At 28.0% G+C, this 20,594-nt stretch overlaps 2 protein-coding genes across 4 annotated transcripts in view; one reads left to right on the top strand and one right to left on the bottom strand.

Moving 5' to 3' along the window:
- The first annotated feature begins 2,713 nt into the window (after positions 1–2,713).
- Positions 2,714–20,594, top strand: part of LOC132952946 (autophagy-related protein 16-1) — a 176,459-nt gene continuing 158,578 nt past the window's right edge. The window contains exons 1-8 of one of the 2 annotated variants that reach the window (XM_061025472.1): positions 2,714–2,905; positions 3,007–3,235; positions 3,312–3,564; positions 5,987–6,149; positions 11,443–11,531; positions 14,100–14,253; positions 14,563–14,668; positions 14,749–14,891. In XM_061025472.1, the coding sequence (XP_060881455.1) occupies positions 3,151–3,235; positions 3,312–3,564; positions 5,987–6,149; positions 11,443–11,531; positions 14,100–14,253; positions 14,563–14,668; positions 14,749–14,891 (993 nt within the window). In that variant the 5' untranslated portion in view covers positions 2,714–2,905; positions 3,007–3,150. Of the gene's footprint in view, positions 2,906–3,001; positions 3,236–3,311; positions 3,565–5,986; positions 6,150–11,442; positions 11,532–14,099; positions 14,254–14,562; positions 14,669–14,748; positions 14,892–20,594 lie in introns of both variants that reach the window. The other variant, XM_061025471.1, reaches the window with a different exon arrangement.
- Positions 14,966–20,594, bottom strand: part of LOC132952945 (uncharacterized) — a 35,091-nt gene continuing 29,462 nt past the window's right edge. Inside the window, exons 4-7 of one of the 2 annotated variants that reach the window (XR_009665540.1) lie at positions 19,246–19,582; positions 17,006–17,677; positions 15,817–16,864; positions 14,966–15,761 (exon numbers count right to left, since the gene is read on the bottom strand). Coding sequence is in view for 1 of the 2 variants with exons in the window: in XM_061025470.1 (XP_060881453.1) it covers positions 16,316–16,864; positions 17,006–17,677; positions 19,246–19,582 (1,558 nt within the window). In the remaining variant the exon portion in view is untranslated. Of the gene's footprint in view, positions 16,865–17,005; positions 17,678–19,245; positions 19,583–20,594 lie in introns of both variants that reach the window. The other variant, XM_061025470.1, reaches the window with a different exon arrangement.

Genomic DNA, 20,594 nt, shown 5'->3' with positions numbered 1-20,594 from the left:
CGTATGGCCCTAAATTGCCTACACAATACGCCGTTCGATAAGTACCTATAACAAGTACCTAACAACTACCATATACATAAATAATATTTTGATGGTGCGCAGGTAAAGTGGAGTAAGACGTAAGTCAAATCCTATAAGAAAAATCAAAATAATTTCTATTACATATTATGTACAACTATACCATCCCGCTAAATTTGTTTCGAACAGAATAATGATTTTTTTTTTATCCAAACCGTTTGAAGTATACATTTTTATTTCAAATAATTTACACAAGATATTCGTCAAACACACCATGGATTTAATATTTGCACTCGTCCACACCCACACGTCATGTACACAATTTAAGCCACGATAAAACCACTCTAGTTTGGAGTGTATATAATGCCGGTTACACTATAATAATATACTAAGTAAGCACTCGGGTATTATCGTTTCATTTTGCATACACATGTATATAGTATACAACATACATAATACCTATAATATAGTATATATAATACTATATACGTTACGAATTTACATATGCGTCGGAATACCTATATGGCATTTAACTATTTAAGTGTCACGCCGTTATTATATCGCAAATGTGTGTATATAGGTATACGTCATATATTCTGTACATGTTTACACTTTGTACTTTTGTGGTGTATATTATATGAAAAAAATTTCAGTTTATTCTGTTGTTGGGCACGTGGTAAACAATTGCGATAAAACGTATACAGCATACTATTTGTACGTATATTATGATATTATATGATTGCATAAAATCGGATTCACGTGCGAAGGCTGTTGCTGAAACGTGTAGTGAAGCACTGTACGCCGTATTTAAGTTGATCCCTGTGTACACAAAAAACTGTATAAATCCGTATCACACTTCATTGATTTCTATATTTATAACATACATATATATATATATATACATTATAACTGCTATTTTACATCTCTGTCCTTTTACTTACTGTTTTTACTAAAAAAGTATTTTAAATTTATAAGTTATCCAATCACATTTTATTTTTATTTTTATCAAGTGGACAACAATTTGAAAAAAAGTTAGAGTACCTACATTTTGAAATTTGCGATTTTCGTAATTCGCCGTAACTGTCAGAACTACACATGTCTTGTTAGTATACGATTTGAAAAAAATACAAAATATGCAAGAACATTTATGTGAGAAATATGACTTATCGTTGAAATATTTAAAAATGTTTAATATAAAATGTAGGTTTGTCGATTTGTTAAAAATTGTATGACACATACTGAACTGTAATCGACTTTTCAAAATTCAGACTTCATAAAAATATTTATTTAAATAAAAATCCGTTTCTTATACTAATAGGTAGGTATGTTTTACTTGGTTAATATGTTTTTATAATATGCGTAGACATCATTTACGACTCATAGAATAACAACATGGCGTTGAACAAATAAAATAACTATATTCACAAGTCACAACAACAATTAAAATACCAAATGGTTGTTGGTTTTCTGTTTTAAATTCAAGCGATTCGTCATGTTAAAATAATTTAATAAACATATAACTAATTTATACATATCCAGCTAGTTTACCGACTAGTAAAATCATACCTGATATTAGTATAGATTTTACGAACCTACGCATTAGGAAAATCAGTAACGATTGACGAGTGAATCAAAAATATAAACAAAACGATATTATAATTAATTTCAAACATTACGGTGTAAACGTATGTACACTGTACACCTATAATACTACCTATTTTACAGTTTATTTATTTTAATTTTATTGTTTGAGCAATATATTGTAGGTATCGCGTGTTGAACATATTAAGTCATAATATAAACGCGTTTTGTATAATAATCATAATAAACAGTATGCTTGATAGTTGATGCTTATAAGGCGAAGTCGTGAAGGTAACCCGCGTAGTTTAATGCCTCGACTGTTGGTTATCATTTGTCTTGTTGACCAACAATATTATTATTATTATACTCTCATGTCGTCTCATCGAATGCACGATATTGCGAATCGTACGTTACGTGTTTGTATAATACCTAATGAATAATACATATTAATGTAATGCGTATCTATATTATTATAAAATTTATTTTGATATACCTAGGTATTCCGACCAATGGACGAGAAGAAAAAAATGAATCGTCGTGGTGGGGGAAACTATACCCCACGGCCTTAGATTATACTTCAATATACACGTCCTACAACAGGTCAACGACTAACGATCGTTAAATACCTACCTAATAGTATATCAATTATCAATATAAATCATAATATCAACAACGATGGGCGGTGGCGCGCGAGCTTCTTTTCCGCGTTCTCACGAAAACAGAGAAATTGCATTCGCGGATGCCGTAACGTTGATTAAATATACGTATATTTAATCATTGGCCGTTACAAAAAGTAAATAAGCAAATAAAAAAATTGCATGGTCATGTGTAATTCTACACATAAGTACATAACATAATAACATAAATCATAATATTATTATACATTAAATAAAAATACCCAATGCATCGAAGCGCCCGTTGTGCATTGTGCAACACGTTTTGAGATAGCGTCGCGCGTTGCCGTTATCACGCGATGCTGTCGCGGTCGCAGTGCAATGGGTGAATTGGTCGGATGGAGGTTACCGAGCGCACAGGTCGTAACCGTTACCACGGCGGTTGTCGATGGTGCGCGGTATAGACCGCGGCCGACCATTCAGGGTACCTATGGCTGGCCTACCGCTGCTAACGCAAACGGCTCTTATCATTTATTACTTTTTTCTTTTCAAAAATTTAATAATATTATTATTGTGCACTATATAGCAGGTACTATTACCATTATTATTATTCGTTATTATTTATTGAGATTTATGTAAATCTTCACTCAGTCAGCCCCGTGTAACGACGACTACGAATCGACTTCGTCAAAGTACGTACTAAATGAGCAACTTTACATCGCTTCGTCTTGTCGAACCAATGCGTTGATTAAATAACGTATTAAATAACTGACGAACCGGGTTTTCAGAGTAGGTTGTGACCATGTTCAGGCGTTGTTGATGTGCTTAGTTTGGATGCTGCTACGATATTGTCTCTGCCATAATTGTTTGTCCGGTGGCTGTCCGTCGACTGAGATTCACGCGATAGGTTTTGTTTGAATCAGAGACAGCGACCGTCATGGACTGGAAGGAAGTCATACGCCAACAACTGGAGAGCAGAAACTCCAGGGAGACAGCCAGCTTTCAAAATCTAATCACTTTCTGTGAGTATACCCAATTCTGACTTGATTCCATTACAATTATTACTTATAATTTGGTTATGTTTTTTTAAATTTTCAGATAACAAAATTTATGACAGTTCACTACTGTTGCGAGCACAAAACATTCAGCTAGAATCCCAAATCATACGCGGTAATACTGGTAGTGATTATGTGTACTCTGAAAAAATATCGGCTTTAGAACAAAAATTGCTTCTGCAACAAGAAGAATTGACCGAATTACATCGTAGACGTGGGGAAAATGCTCAAATGATTATAGATTTAAATGCAAAATTACAATTGACCGAGCAAACTCTTACCAGTAAAAACAACAGGTCTGTGATTGTGTACAAATTATTCAATACTTGAATATTAACTGATTGTTGAATTATTTGTCTGTTATTATTTCTTAAATTAATAAATTCTTAGAATAATATGATGACGCTATAGTAGTAATAAAACTATATTTACACAATCTTGTTAACTGAATCATAGTAATTTTGTTACTAATGTAACATAAAAAAAGTTGGTTAATATTATATTCTATTTTATTATGTCTAGTTTTTTTTTATATACTAATATAGCAGTAATGTAAACAATAATATTTGCTATTATGTATGCAAAAAAAAAAAATTATTTTATAAGTTACAACATTTTTTTTTAGAACATATTAAAATGTATGTTATTTTAATTTAAGTGCCATAAAATACCTATACTTTTTACACTTTGGTATAAAGTACATTATACTTTAACCTTAACAATGAGCAACTCAATAATTTTTTATAAATGCAAAAACAAGTTAGGTAGTTAAATGTATTTAAAAATTAATTCCATAATCAAATATTAGTTTAAAGTGCTTATTATTGTGGTATAATAACTAATTGTTATTATTAGTGGATGGATATACTGTATGACTGTTAATAATTTATTGTAAGAAGCATTTTTCTAATTATATAATTTTTTTATTTAAGTATAAACAATATGATATAAATGTTCTCATTATGTATAATCATTTAAGTACTTATAATTGAATTCCATATTTTATTTTTGTTAATATAATTCTTCATTTGTCTGTAAATAGGTACTTAGTTCAAAAAAATATTTTTTTTTGTTTATTTGACTATTTCATTTTAAATAAAAGCACACTTATACTGAAAACTCAATTTGAGTCATAATTGATAAGTAGTATATTAAGTCATTTTTAAATAAATTAAGCATTTTTAAAAATATTTTAAGTCTAGTTTTGCAAATTCTTGTACAACTTAACATTTGTCTACTCTATGTACTACTTGATATGATCTTATATTTTAAATAATAATGTATATTTATAAAATAAGTTAGAATTCAGATCTCTAGTAATTTATAAACTGAAACAAGTAGAGATATTTATTCTTCAAAATTGTATACGTAGTATATTATAATATACAGTTGTATTGATAATTTGTGAATGTTTTTATGTTTAGTTGGTATTTTTTTTAAGGTTCTATTAAATTGTGTACTTTACATCTTAGCTAAAATTATACCTTTTAAAATATTTTGATATTTTTTGTTAATATTATAATACTTATTATATTACTTAAGTAATATTATATTTTATTTTTAACTTTTTCAAAAATATTTCTATTAAGGATATAGTCAACTAATATTTTGTTAAATATGCAGTATGTTTAATAGAGTAGCTGAGTTAAATCAAAATATAATGTGATAAATTATTTTTTTGAAATTAATTTTCCATCAGAAATTCTTTTAATATGTGCTGTTAAGCAACCAAGTTAAATATCAGGAAATTGAAATAATGTTTTGATGAATAATATACAAATAATTTATATTGCCTTAAATATGCAAATTATATTTTTATTTCTACTTTTATTTTATGTAGCTTATTAAGCATGCTGTAAGGATTAGAATAAAACACTAATATAAGAACCATACTTAATTATTTTAAAATAATTGTAAGGTAAATAATTAAATAATATTATAGTTTTAATTAAAATTGTAAATTTTAATTAGTGATTAAAAATACATAGTTATAAACTAAGATGATAGGTATTTATAAATATTTTATGAATTCAATTCTCAACATCATGTTCGTCCATAATTTATTTTTGATGTATCAAATTTTAACAATGTGTTTTTATTGAATGTAGTAATATTTTAATTTTAAAATATCATTCTACTTCATCAATTATAACTCATTTAAAAATTAATGACCCACCTTCAGTACGCTGGTTCAAACTTGGACGCCCGCACGATCTTCTAAATTAATAAGAATTTATCATTATTTTCATACACGATTAATGTATTATATCTTCTAGATCACTGTTAATGTTACTGTAGTCATTTTGTAATTATTATTATAGAGATAGTCTCTATTTATTTTCTTTATATACATTTATATTTATTGTTTCTAACGTTAAAATTGTTATTTTATGTATTTAACAATAAGTTCAGATGGTTAAGTCAGGAAAACTTAAATAATAAAAATAAAAAACAAAAAATAAGAATTTGTTTTAATATTTACGTATTTTTGCTAAGTTTTGAACAATATAGTCTAAATGATTAATACTTTTATGAATAGCATACGATATTATGTGTATGAGTAATAACTATTAATTACAATTATTATGGCACAATTATTGTTACTATAAGTGTATACTAGAAAAATATTTTTATGAAAAAAATGGGTTGCTTTATTGTACTCTTTATTGTTTTATAATTTAAACTATTAAACAATTTTATGACATTTTATGATTGCAGTTTGAATGAAAATGTTAAGTTAGTTGCTAGTTTACGAGCCGAAATATCTCTATATCAGAAAAATAACTCGGAGCTAAAACAGTTAAATCAAGTTCTCAAAGATGAGCACCAAGCACTACAGTTGGCTTTTACTAAACTTGAAGAAAAATTACGGACTTTACAAGTAACCGTTTTGTTATTATTTATTATATTATAGTTATTAATACATTTTTTTATGCTATACCTAGTAATTATTATTTAAACTCAAAGGCAAACTACTAAAATCCTTTAACATTTTTTTTGTTATTATTTATTATATTATAGTTATTAATACATTTTTTTATGCTATACCTAGTAATTATTATTTAAACTCAAAAGCAAACTACTAAAATCCTTTAACATTTTTTTTTTATTTATATAGAGCTTACAAATGTTGGCAATATTATAATAAGCACATTTGAGTTTTATATTCATAAATCGTAGGTCATAATTGATAAGAGTTATATTTTTTTGCTAATACTACCTGAACCTAATTTAAACAAATTTATTAAAAACCATTAGATACCTACTTTTACAAACATAAATTCATTATCAAAATAAATAATACTATAATATAGTTTAAATTAGGCACCTAATTAAATTTTTTCAAATGAGATTTATATAATTCAAATTCATTGAGAATGCATGTAGAAAGCACAACAGTTTATAATACTTAATACTTCTTATCTAATTATAAGAATGAATTGTGATCCAGGAGCTGAAGGCATCTGTTTCTTTCTAACATATAATATAAAATAATGAACAAATAAGGCTGTTGAGAAATATTGGAACTTCTTTATAACTGCTATTCCCTAGTCACCCTCCCAAAACTCTACCTATGAATAAAAAAATAACCACAGTAACAATTTACATTTTTGTTCAATAATGTGTTAATAATTAGTTATATGAGCAAGTTCTATTTATATATTAGAAATTTCATAGTTGTAAAATATTTAAATGGTAGTTCAAATGATTATTATAGTTGCATGTTTTAGTATTAGCAGGGAATATGTACAAGAACACATGTATCTATGTTGTAGTTTCTATGTTCTCTCTGTATAATAATACGTACAACTCTTAAAAAACTATTTGATCATAAATTAGGAAATATGACATAAAGTGTTACATTTTTATGTGAAAATAGACTTTATTGCAGTTACTCAATTGCAGTTATATTACAACATAATACTTGGTATTTTTTATTCAAAATTTGTATTTGATTTCAACTTAAGAAAACAAGCATAAAGATGACCCTGACAAAATGTGTTAGATCGTCATACTACGTCATTTCAAATGAATAAATCTAAATATTATCCAAAATAAATGTGTTAAGGAAATCATTCAGCCTATTTTTAACTTAAAATAAACAAACATACATTTGATTCACAAATACTGCGTGTTGAATGACATAATAAAGTACCTACGGCAAATTAAAATGTTTAAATATCATATCTATGATTAACAACTACCTACCTATATGGTTTCAATATATAATATTATTTCTTCTAAATTCAAAATATTATTTTAGAATACAGTATTTTTTATAAAACTGTTCGTTAATAATTTTATCGATTATTATTATATATTACAATATTTGTATATTATAACCCGTCAATGATTATGTCTTATCGTTAATCATTCTCGCGTGTCATCTTCAAATTAATGTATAATTTTTATAATAGATCACATTTTCATATTATCGTAATATAGGTACCTATATTTTTGTATACATATACAGGGCTAGGCATTATAAATTATAGTAATGCAATGTATAATATGCACGCATTAATTCAGTTGATATATAGAATAGATACATAAAACTACGCGGTAGGTAGGTATTTTATGTAATGAGTAATAGTTTTAGTCTATGGCATCGGGAACTATATTACTTAAAGACGTACATTATCACATCGCTTACTGTATTTTTTCATTTTTTGTTTTTTTTCTGTTCAAAACGATGTTTTAAATAAAACAATTTTAAAAATACAGCTGAAAACTAAAAATACAGTTTACAAAAGAAAAACACAATTTTACATGGATTTTACACTATTTTAAACAATTAACAAAACGTTTCAAACTAATGTTTAAAACAAGGCTTTTAAAACATTGCGTTTTAAATATAACGACCCTGCAGTGTATTTACAATGCATATTATATATTATATATTATGGTTAATTGTAATTTGTATGAACACGAAGGAATAACTCAGTAGTAACACTTGTGTTGTGATTTTTTTTTTTAAATATTTTTTATGCTAAGAGTTTAGATCAGTTTCTCTTTTGCCTTCTTGAAGGATTTCTTGGTATATTTTCGTAGTCAATGGCTAAGATAGTAAGATCAGTGGATTTGTAAGATGGACACAAAAAATTAAGACAACTTTACTGTCGGTTTTGATTGATTATGTTTTACTTAATGATTTGATAATGAGATGTTTCCAATGTTGATTTTATCATTATGTTATCTATTAAATATTGATATGTATTAATGTGTAGTAAGTCATCAAATTAATCTATTGTTATGTTGTTACACATTTTAAATTGTTTTTTTTTTAAATAATAATAACACACAAAATATTTGAGGAATGAATGCATACAAATTCTATTTTTCCATATAGATCAATGAGTGAAAACGTTTTTGATTCTATCTTATCCTTCACATTTTACATACTCGCTATTTTATTGTTGTCTATAAGGTAACAATTTTTTTTATGATAAATTTTATATCATAATTTAATTTTAATTTTTATGTTCATCTTTATTTTCTCTCATTGAGTCATTCACGTAATTTGAAATTTAATTTCAAATATATTTCATAATAGTATAATACCATGTTTTTCAATTGATTGTTTATCTGTTTTTTCGTTTATAATAACAACCTATTTCACTTGAGAATATAATTATAATTGATATTAACTATTTTTTAATTTATGAAGTTGACTTGCTTTGTACCTACTACCTGGTATTAATGATTAATGCTCAAAACAATGGGGTTTTGTTGTGTTATATTAAAGTATTTTCACAATATTAATTTAAAGTTATATTTATACATTCTTTACAAAATACGATCCTTTACTATGTTATTTTATAAATTAATTTATTCTTAAACACGATGATAGTACTTTTATAATATTGTACCTAGTCATCGACTGTTGAGATAATATTAATTTAAAGGTATGCACGTTCGTATTATTAATTTAAACTCGCATAAAAAAAAACATTGGGTTGTAAATTGTACCAGTGGCCGTTGGAATACTTAAGAATGATTTTGAGTTTATAAATAGATTATATTTTCTTTAAACATACAATATTCTGTGAAAATTATATTAAAATGTACCTGCACCCTTATAAATGGTTAAACATACAAATATACAACACAAGTATCTTAATAACAAAATATGGTTGTTCAAACAATATCTATAAGAGGACATCACACCCGCAAGTGTTGTCTTCTTCTTACACACGTACGACATAGACAAAACGCGTTTACGCAGTCTTAGTAAAACTCGCTCAATTTTGGTTTTAAAGTAAAAATACCAATTATAAACCTTGTCACAATTCAAATTTTAATAGGTATTTTTTTACTTTAAAACCAAAATTGAGTAAGTTCTACTAAGACTGCGTAAACGCGTTTGTCTATGTCGTACGTGTGTAAGAAGGAGACAACACATACGGGTGTGACGTCCTCTTAACTCTTTTGCCTTAAACATTATATGTTATTAGATAATATTATCGTAGTTTATCGATTTATTATTTAAAGCATATGGTATTACCTTATTCTCCTAATACTGTGCATTGCTCATAAAGCTAATTTTTATTGTACTATTCCTTATAGATTATCGAGTTTCAGAGTTTGATTACAAAATGTCAGAATATATTAAATTTAATTATTTCACTATGTACATAGTTGGGAACCGGAGTTAATGTACATAGTTATTCTATTATATACATACCATATTATAGTATGATATACTACACGTATAATAATTAGTTTATGATATGAACTTGCATATTTAGTAAATATATTAACTCTAGTTAATATAATTATTATATTTTATAAAAATCAAACATGTATTATAATTGTTCCACTTACTCACCATTTTGTTAAAGGTAAACTTCTATAATTATTATTTAGGTACTTATATATGATTTAATTAAATATAATATACGTACCTACGTGACAATATTATCTCATTACTCATAATTAATTTAGTAATTACTAATTATAGTAATTATACATATTATGATTATAATGTCACCGCTACCATTTAATTTAGATTTATATCAATTGAATTAAAATATATTTCCAACTAAATTTTTTATTTAATTAATTAATATGCATGTACAATGTATACATTTTATTAAGTAATAAGTAGTTTTAAAATAATATTTAAATAAGATATCCGAGTTCTTACAAAAAAAATATACAAAATACTCAACTATTTAACAGAAAATGCAATGTATAGGCACCTATCTAAATATTGTTATACTTTTATAACTTTTTTGTTATGATTTAAATAAATATATAATTTATATTGCAGTATACAATTCAAAATAATTGACCATTTAATTTTTAACTTTATGGTTAAGATAGTAAAATTGAATTTTTTTAAAATTTAAATCTTACATTATTTACGACCCAAGAATAGGCATATTAAATAAGTACATATACAATGAATATATATATATGTATCTATACTACTGTTAATGCATTAAAATTATAAATATAAATGGAAATAATATAGTTTACGCATAATATGGTTGAATGAAATTAATTTATGTGAAATATTGTTTTATAATATCTGTTAGTGTTTTTTAAATAATGTTATTGTAAAACTATAAAAAAAATTCTGTTTTATCCATGATGTTGGGTTTATATAAAAATACCTATCTACCTATATTTATTTGGTTGAAGTGTAACTCCTGTTCATTCCTTGCCCCATTGTTATGAACGATTATTTTTTTCAATAATTTTAAAATTGTGAATATACCGGCGGGACGGATACATAATACAACAACTTGTTCTCATTATTATATTATATTATTATTTGGATCTTCAGATATTACCTGTATCGCCGTATTGGCTATTTTAATCAAGCAATATTTGTTTTGTAATATTATGGTTAGGTAAGTGTGTTTATAGTTGTTGTTAATGAATAGTTCAATGCTTCAATGCTTCCCCTAACTCGTGAGTCCGAAGAATATTTCTACCACATCAATTTCACTTATTGTAAAAATTAAAATTAAATAAATAAAAATAAAAAAAAATAAAAAATATACTCTGTAATGCCAATTAAAGACCTAAACCGTGGCGCTTTGAGACGGGTCTATTTATAATATTGCATGAGAATATGCCCCCACTGGCGTGCCAGTCAGTTGACACACGCGCTGCACAATCACAAAATGTTCGCTAAGCTAACGCGTCGTCGATTTTCATTACAGGATGAAAACAGAGAACTCGTGGTCAGGTTAATGACTTATAAATCTAAGGACGCCGAGAAGTTGAATGAGGAAAACGACCATCTAGTCAGGTAACAATTAGCACGCGGTGCATTTAATGTTTGCACCGGGTACCTAAATTAATTAATTGGATGCAGATGCATTATTATGTTTGTGTGCACAATGATAAAACTGCATTAACGTGCATGCCGTAGTATGTCTATTGATACAATAGTCTATTACTCTATTACAATAAATTATGCTTTCATATTTTTAGAATTCGGACTGCAGCATGCCAAAATATTAACTTGTAATTAATTTGATTGAAGGAAGGACACATCCTTTTAATATTAGAACATGTTATTAAATAGGTACTCAGCGAAAATAATATACGTATAATGTATTAAGACACGGTTGTAATTTTTTTAATTATTCTAATTCGATGTACCTTATAAAAAAAAAAAAAAAACGTTTAATTGTCTTTAAATAGATTACGACAAAGTGTTATTTATATAAATTACAAGGTTCTTTCAAAATCAATTGTGCTTTTTTTTCTTCTGAAAATGTTAAAGTTTGATTGTAATATTTTCATAGAATACAAAAATATGTATTGAGTGTTTTTAACTGAAACCATCAAAAGATAAACTTTTTCTGTAAGACGTTATAAATGGTAATTATAAAGGTAGGTAATTTAATAGGTATTAAAATAAGAGTATATGTTTTCATATGTTTACCTTTAGTTCATTAAATTAGACTTAGATTAGATTAATATATGATTAGTAAATGATACATATTAATGCTAATATTATGTTTTTTAAAATTTGCTAAATATAAAGGTATAATACAAAGGTTTCATTATATTATGTTTTATCAGTTTTATATTATAGTGTATAGTTTTAAATTATTTAACTTTAATTTAAGTTGTGTTTTTGATTCCAAGCAATGTGTGGTACTAATATTTTTTACGATGGGTTTTTTTGTGCTTTATAAAATAATAATTTAATAGATTCGAATGGCTTACATGTTTATTTATTTAAGCAGGTAAATAGATTTAAAATACATTTTCAACTTTTTTGTAGTAACTATGTGAAACTAGTTAAACAAAAACAAATTTATATGCTTGTTTTAATTAAAAAAAAAAATCGAAACATTTTGGATTAAGTTTTTTATTTAAGTATAAAATATTAGGTCATATCAATGCATATATATATTAATTCCTAAAATATCTATTACATTTAAGTATAGTTTAATTTATGAAATTAATAATTTTGGTTTGATGGTTGTTAATAACTAATAATGTATTCCATAGGTGTCTACAAAAATTCCTTTTGACTAGGTAAACATTTTAGATTTGATGAATGTATTGGTTTTCCAATGATGTGTGTTTTCGTTGTGTCTATCATCACTTTTTGGAGCAGAAAGTTGCTTTAATTCTAATTATGAAGTTTTGGTAGAAAATTAGATGAGATTGGTACTTTGTTTGGGAGGTGTCAAAATTTCAAATATTAAAAGTACAAAATAATCGGGAAAAATTTAAATAATCACGGAAATCAGGAATATTTACGACAAATCAAATTTCGAAATAATCAATTTTTTAATAAATAACTATAGAGACTTTATATTTTCAACCATTGTAAACTTATAAACTATTTGATAATTTAAATATTTACATAAGCATTTTCAATACACAATATGTTTTTTCGCTTTGTGTGCGATTATTAGGTATAGACATTTCGAATTTTCAATGTCTGTACACTGTAAAAAAATGTGTAAAAAATTGTTATGGATATTTTAAGTTATTATTTTGCGGAAATTAGATATTTAAACGTATATATTACCGTTGTAATACATTAAATATTGATCGACGAGACTTCAAACTTTTCGCCAATACATATTACATATACTATTATTTTCTATTCACAATCAAATGTTGAAAGTAAGTAGACCGATTTTCACCTATTTTTACTATTCCCACAATCCTACAACTACTAATCGACCATTCAATTAATATTTATTGTACTTAATATAAATTAACTATAAAATATATTTAAAAATAAAGGTTGACATACATGTCTTTGCTAAGAATCATTTTTCAATTGCAATGTTTGTACTAAAAATTAAGTACTTATATTTAACATATATTCCAGTGATGTACTCAATGACAAATGACACTTGAAAACTACTATACAGCAGAGCTACTTTTACGGTTTTTAAATTAAATTTTTATAGTAGATGAACAATTTTAGAGTACTTAATATATTTATTATAGACATTAGAAAATCGTTTTTGTCTTTAATATGAATTATCATTGCTTTAAAATATTAATATTATTTTTATTTTTATTTTTCATAGTAAATTAAGTGAGTTGTTATTAGTAACAAACATCGAGTCCATAACCTGTTAGTAATTTGGTTTATACCTACCTGAATACAAATATCACAATCTAATTTTATATATTTTGTATTAGTTGTTTGGAAGTGTGTTAGGTATTATCTTATAATAATATTTGTCGACCTTTCATAGCACCTTTTGTAGTACCTAAAGGTTATTTAATTTTTATTGATTTAATATTGTACCATTTATTATATTATAATTAATACTCAATAATCATTATTGTTTTACAAAAGTTTAAATATATCTATTGTTATTTTATTTTATAGAGCACGAAATGCCATTATGCAAAATGAACTTAAAGAAGCAGCAAACGATATGCGTGGTGTAACTGCAGAATGTTTGACAACTGCTGTAAGCAATAGTATTGGACCGATTATGGCATCTCCATGTGCCATGCCCAGCAAAGCTACCATTCGATTTGTAAGTATTTCAAAATTTGTAATCTCACATTATTGTACGATTTGAATTTTAAATAGAATGCTTATTGAATACTTATGTATTTTAATACGCCAAATTAAATTTTTTGTTTTATAATGATTTTTGAATCAGTACTCGTGAATACTAAATCCATAACTAATAATAATATGTTTTTAATTACCTGCAATAGTTATAAGTATAATTTTGTGTACTTACATTAGTTTATTTCATTTGTTATTTTAATGATTTTTGTTTTTTTTTTTAAATGAACTGGTTTTTATTAATAAAGTGTGTGCTTAAAATTTTGTTTAGGACGCTCATGATGGCGTTGTAAGTGCTGTAAAATGGAGTCCAGTGGATCGAATGGTAGCAACTGGAGGAGAAGACCGTAAAGTGAAACTGTGGGATGTGTCTAAAGGTATATAATAAATAGTTAAATATTTTGTTATACATTTTAAAATCTTATAACTAATCAATTTTTTTGAACTGTGTATTTAGGTGTTGCTGAGTGCAAAGGGATGTTGATCGGTAGTAATGCAGGTGTTATGTCAGTTGAGTTTGACAGCACAGGTGGACAAATAGTGGCAGCATCTAATGATTTGGCATCGCGTGTTTGGACAGTAAATGATCAACGACTTAGGGTGAGTAAATATGATTAAGTACATTATTTAGTTAACAAGAGATCACCAAAAAATAAAATAAAACAGCATAATAATGTTTGTTCAATTTTTTTAAATTTAATTTTACATTATTTTTAATTACCATACAAATATTACTTAAAACTACTATCAATAAATATTATAATTATAATTAATAATTAGAAGACTATATTAGACTATATTATATAATATTTATATATAAATATATATATTATTTTAATAATGTTTTAAGTAAAAAAATAATCTTAATTTATAAATGAGTAGTTACATCTCAAAAGTACTACTTATGTGTAGTACTTAATATTAGTACTCATCTCTGACTTAATATTCCCTTTTCTTGGTTAATTATCACTATGGTTATTGGTTAATTTATTCATATATGGTAAAAATATGAAAGATGAATTATAAATATAAGCTATTGAATACATTTTATGCCACAAGATAGGGAAAGTTGTCATAATTTAGCTTTGAGAAACGTAGACAAGACTCCAACAATTTTGAGTTTTATATAAATTTTGTTTGAATGATTTCAAACTTACATATGTTCATCGTAGGAAAAATCGTCTACGTTTCAGCCCAATAAATACTTACATATTAATTAATTCTAAAATAAATTAAATTTGTTGGCTAAACTGTATTATTGATTTTTAAGTAAAATCTTCGAATAATATATAAATGTATAGAATTGCGAACTTATAGTATTCTGAATACTATAATGATAAACGGTTGTAGTATATTGTTTTATAATCATTCAATTGGATAATTAGAATTGGAAATGTTGCTAGAAAAAATTCAAATAATTCTATTTATTATTATTTGTTTATAATAAAAATTGTAATTATTAGTAGGTACCTACCTAATTAAAATATTGAGATAATTTGAATTCATTAATTAGGTAGATTAAAACCTATTTTTTTTTATTAAAATTCAATTTTTGTTAGGTATATTATTTCAATATTTTTTTTGAAACATTCCTAACTTTAATTTCAAAAAAAATTGTATTGGATAATCGTTAAGAATTATGATATTTATATATATTATTTTACATTCATAAAATAATTTCTAGTAATAAGACTTTAATTCATTACCTATATATCTCTTACAAATGATCGAAAAATTAACTTTAATTTTTTTTTTTTTTTGATTACAATTATAATCAGATAAAAACGTTTAAACTTAAAGTCGAACAGCCTAGCCTATTATATAAATTAACGGTCTTTTAAATAATAAAGATTTCTTTTTATTTATCCGACCGTTAAGGCTATTTGAGCGCGATGTCACTTTTAAAAGATTGTTTATCAATATGATTAACAAATTCGTAATTTGTATAATTGTATCTAGCTAATTTAGGTTAAAAAATCTGTCATGGCAATCTATCTCATTGTGGATCATTTAAAGTCGATCACTTAGTATCGTTTTGCGTACCCCGTATCGTACAGCTTGCACATGCTGTCCGTCCGTCCCACCGGTATGCTCATACTCACGGACAGTCCATCCTGTTGATGGTACTTGTCGACGTGTCTCTTTTTGTTCCAAACATACGCCCACGCTATTAGCACGGCAACTTGGACGGCCAGAAACACTAGGCACGATATTATAACACCGAACAAATTAACGCATAAACTATCGATGTTGTAGTCGTGGTGCTTTATGCTGAAAGCCGTCGTGTCTGTGGGATTCATTTCCGGCGATGCCTGTTGTGCGCCGAATCCGAATTTGTCGGTGATTTGAATGCTCTGCACGAGTAGCATGTCGTCTCTAGCGTCTGATGTACTCTTGGTCGACCTTCGCCGCCTCCTCTTGCCGAACGAGTGTACGGATCTGAGTTCTCCCGAAGCGTCTTCTTGGTCACACTGAACGGGTTCGCAGGTGGGCATACAAGGAGTGACCAGGGCTCTGAATTGGACCACTTCGGATGACGGGAATTTAAACGCATCGAAGTATGATAAGAGAATCTGAAAAAAATTAAATCGATTAAGCGACTGTTTTGTAAACTCGATTTGACGTAGAAGCCCCCACTTCATCATATTATTATGTATATTACATATTATTTAAACATCAAATATTATTTATTAAATGTGGACCGAAAGTCTTACCTTTCCACTTCCTGAGTCCGATGATTTATAAAGTGGGCCCATGATAAAGTGGTCGGTCGGACATCCATCAGCGTCAATCAGCACAATTTCACTGGAATCCACACCATCCATAGCTACCAGTTCTCTGACGAATATTTCGTACGGGCTATTCGAGTCCAATATTTCGAATCGAAGTGCCAGCGGATCTCCCACTTCGGCCGAAGGCTTAACATCAGCTCCTTGTCGGTCTGTAATCTTCATAGCGACGTTCGGTGAGTCCACAATAACTTCCTCCGTCATGGCTGGTTTCAAATCGCCCTGTATACCCAGATCTACCTCGTTTGAAACTGTTTTGTTGGTCAAGTCGTATTGGCACGTGATGGCCACACCAAGATCGGAACTGGTGATTATGGTGTCGTGGTGTTGGATAATTACGTCATTCATGTATCTACCTAGGCCTTGTTGTTTTACGTTACATTCTACGTCGTCGTAAGCCATTTCGAGTTCGAAGTCCAAACTTCCGCGTACATCTTGAACACAAGAGTTTGGATTTCCTTTCGCATATATCTTGCCATTGAATAATTTGCTGGTCTTAATCCTAGCTACCATGTCTCCTGAACGGCACTCAATGCTTATATTGTAACAAGAGTTGAGCTCATAAGTGGAAGCTTCTGGAACTTCTAAGTAGGGGTCCTGAAAAATTTTAAATTGCATTATTGTATTAGATTACGAACAAATTAGTATTCTTTACGCCCGCAGATTTAAAATGACGTGTACATAATATATAATACATAATACATAATATAATATATAATGTAAAATGTCGTTGACCTGCATGCGGGTGGACGAGTTTTTTCAAATATTTTAAACGATTTAAAAAGTACTGTTAACTTATCTCGTTGTTGCTATAGAACTTCAAACAATTGACTTAAATATTGTTTAAGTAAAAGGTGTGTTTTAATTAAATTAAGTATACCTACTATATGTACTCTATAAAAAAAATCGAAGTGAAAACAATTGTGTTTAAAATGACGGGAAGTTAAATACGTATAATTATGTTTACCAAGATAAATTATGATTAAGATAAAATATTATTATATTTCTGATATTATAATTAACGTAACCTAACAAATAATAATGTCGCATGCGTTAACTGCATCCTCTATTTTCTGGAAACCATTAACTGTCTGGACATATCATACCTAATCAAAATATTAGAATGTTCTATCAAAAACCGCGAAATTGGAGTCAGTTGGCTGTGACTTTTTTGTAATTCCGATGTTATGGGCTAAATCCGTTTTGAATGAAAGTACTTATTTCCACTGCTCATAATCCATATACAACGTTCAAGGTTAATATAATATAGAGAAATCGTTGAAAAATGAAAATACTGTGATTCATCATCCGTCGGCTTGGTACTTAACGGCGGACACCTTTAGAAAAGGATAATATTTTAGAATTCTTTTCGGAAAATAGTAATATCAAAAATAAACGTTCGTGTCATAATTTTCATCGGCATACCGATTCTAATCAACCGAAAACTGGGTCGACATGTATAGAAGTCCCCCACAACACCGACATCCCGGGGATAACGTACCGTGGCGTTAGTTTGTTATTATTACAATTATTATTAGTATTATTGTGTGTACGATGTATTTGTGTGTGGAAGGATTCCGTTTTTGGCACCACTCGAATGTGGGTTACAACAACTGAACGTGTTTGGGAAAGGATACGGCACACAGTAACACGCACACAAATAATAATAAAAAAAAAAATATATTTATGTGTTTTCTCATTATTGAAGTTCACTCAACAATCGAATCTTATTTTTCATTTTCATAGAGTACCTATTTTGTACACGGATGTAAGAATAATTTTTCTGCGATATTACTTCTTTCGTATACGGAAAATCAGACGTTTAAGAAATACGATACATTCGATATCCAGACAGAGGTCGTTAGAGTATAACAGCTCGAGAATCAAGATACAGTACAACAACATCATATTCTATGTATTTAAATATTTTATTATTAAATATGGATTCGACAGAAGTAACTTTTATGAAAAATGTCCTTTGCAACGATCGGGATCTGGCGTTAATATTATTACCTATATGATAGTAATAATCGTGTGGCCAACGGAAATTATTTGCGTTATGAAGCGCAAAATTATGCCTTAATAGTACAACGCATTAACCATAAACATGATTTAGGTATATAATATTGTATTTTATATCATTCATAATAATCGTCGATCGTCACCTGTATGTCTGCCAACGTGGCCCTGGAATGATGGCTGAGACGGCACACGAGCTCGCCGGTATCGCCGTAATCGTACGAGTGACACCTGTACGGTGAGTTGAGGCACAGTTCCCGACAGTCTTCCAGAGAACCCACGTCCTGGTACACGGAATCGACGGTCTTCAGTATTCGGCCTGGGAACTTTTTGAACTCGCACAGCTTGACCGGCTCGTCCACGCAGTTGTTTTCCAAGTAGTCAATGCCAGCAGCTGGTTCGAACGCCCCCTGGCCGGCCACCGTGAGCCTGTCCATGTCAGACATATCGCATTCCGCCGTACCGTTGTTGTAGTTTGCCGATCTATAGTACATAATAATGTTCATGACTAAATATTTTATCAAATTTGATGATATATTAATATATAATGTATGAATCAGTGTCTGTGTGTGTGTATATAGAGTGGGGAGAATTTTCGCTCATTGAAGCAATTGATTTCACTCTTATGTGACAAAAAAGTTACAACTATAGGACAAACTTCGATTTTATTTTAAAAGCTATGATATTATAATGAGAAATAACACTACCGTATTGGGTAACTTAGGCACCTATAATCTAAATAATATTACTGTCGAATTTACTATACTGCAGGTTTAGTAAGTACAGTTCGTTACCTATTATTATTATTTTATTTTGATAGGTACAAAAACAATATTTATACACTGTATACTCGATACAAAAAACAGGAACACTGAATAATGAGTTATTTGAAAAAAAATCACGACCCCGCTCCTTAGTATAAATCATAATAAGAAACATCGAATAAAAAAAAAAAAACATCATTGGTTTTCTCATTTAGGTGAGGACTATGCCCACGTTATGGTAAACATAGCTTGTCAGTCAGACTCTGGAAACTAAACGTGATTTTCGCTTCAAATATCAACAGCTGTCAGGCCCGTTTTCGTATTGACGTTAAAATTTATATATATTATATGTTTCAAATGTAGATATAATATTATATATTTTAATTTATAATACATAAATGAATGATCAGTGGCCTGCAGTGCTACCGTCCCCTGTATCTAACCGGCTGGTGATTAGTGGAAAACACGATTGCATACACGATACAAATTATACACTGCGGTGCGGCACCTGTCGTTTCGGCTGACGTTTATACTAACAATTTCGACTTAATTAAGAGTGGTATGATGTATAGTGTATACCTAATATTATGGCTATGACATTAACGCTGCGTATATATACCTATACCGCGTTTCAAATTATCCCATAAGAGCAACGGACATTTCGTTTAGCCATTGATCGTTTATTTTTTCTGTTACGTCTTTTTTTATATGTGTCATAAATATATTTTATT

The sequence above is a fragment of the Metopolophium dirhodum genome, chromosome 9 (assembly GCF_019925205.1).
Source record: "Metopolophium dirhodum isolate CAU chromosome 9, ASM1992520v1, whole genome shotgun sequence".
NCBI classification, from domain to species: Eukaryota; Metazoa; Arthropoda; class Insecta; order Hemiptera; family Aphididae; genus Metopolophium; species Metopolophium dirhodum.
The sequence above is the reverse complement of the archived record's forward strand: the minus strand, read 5'-3'. Positions and strand labels throughout refer to the sequence as shown.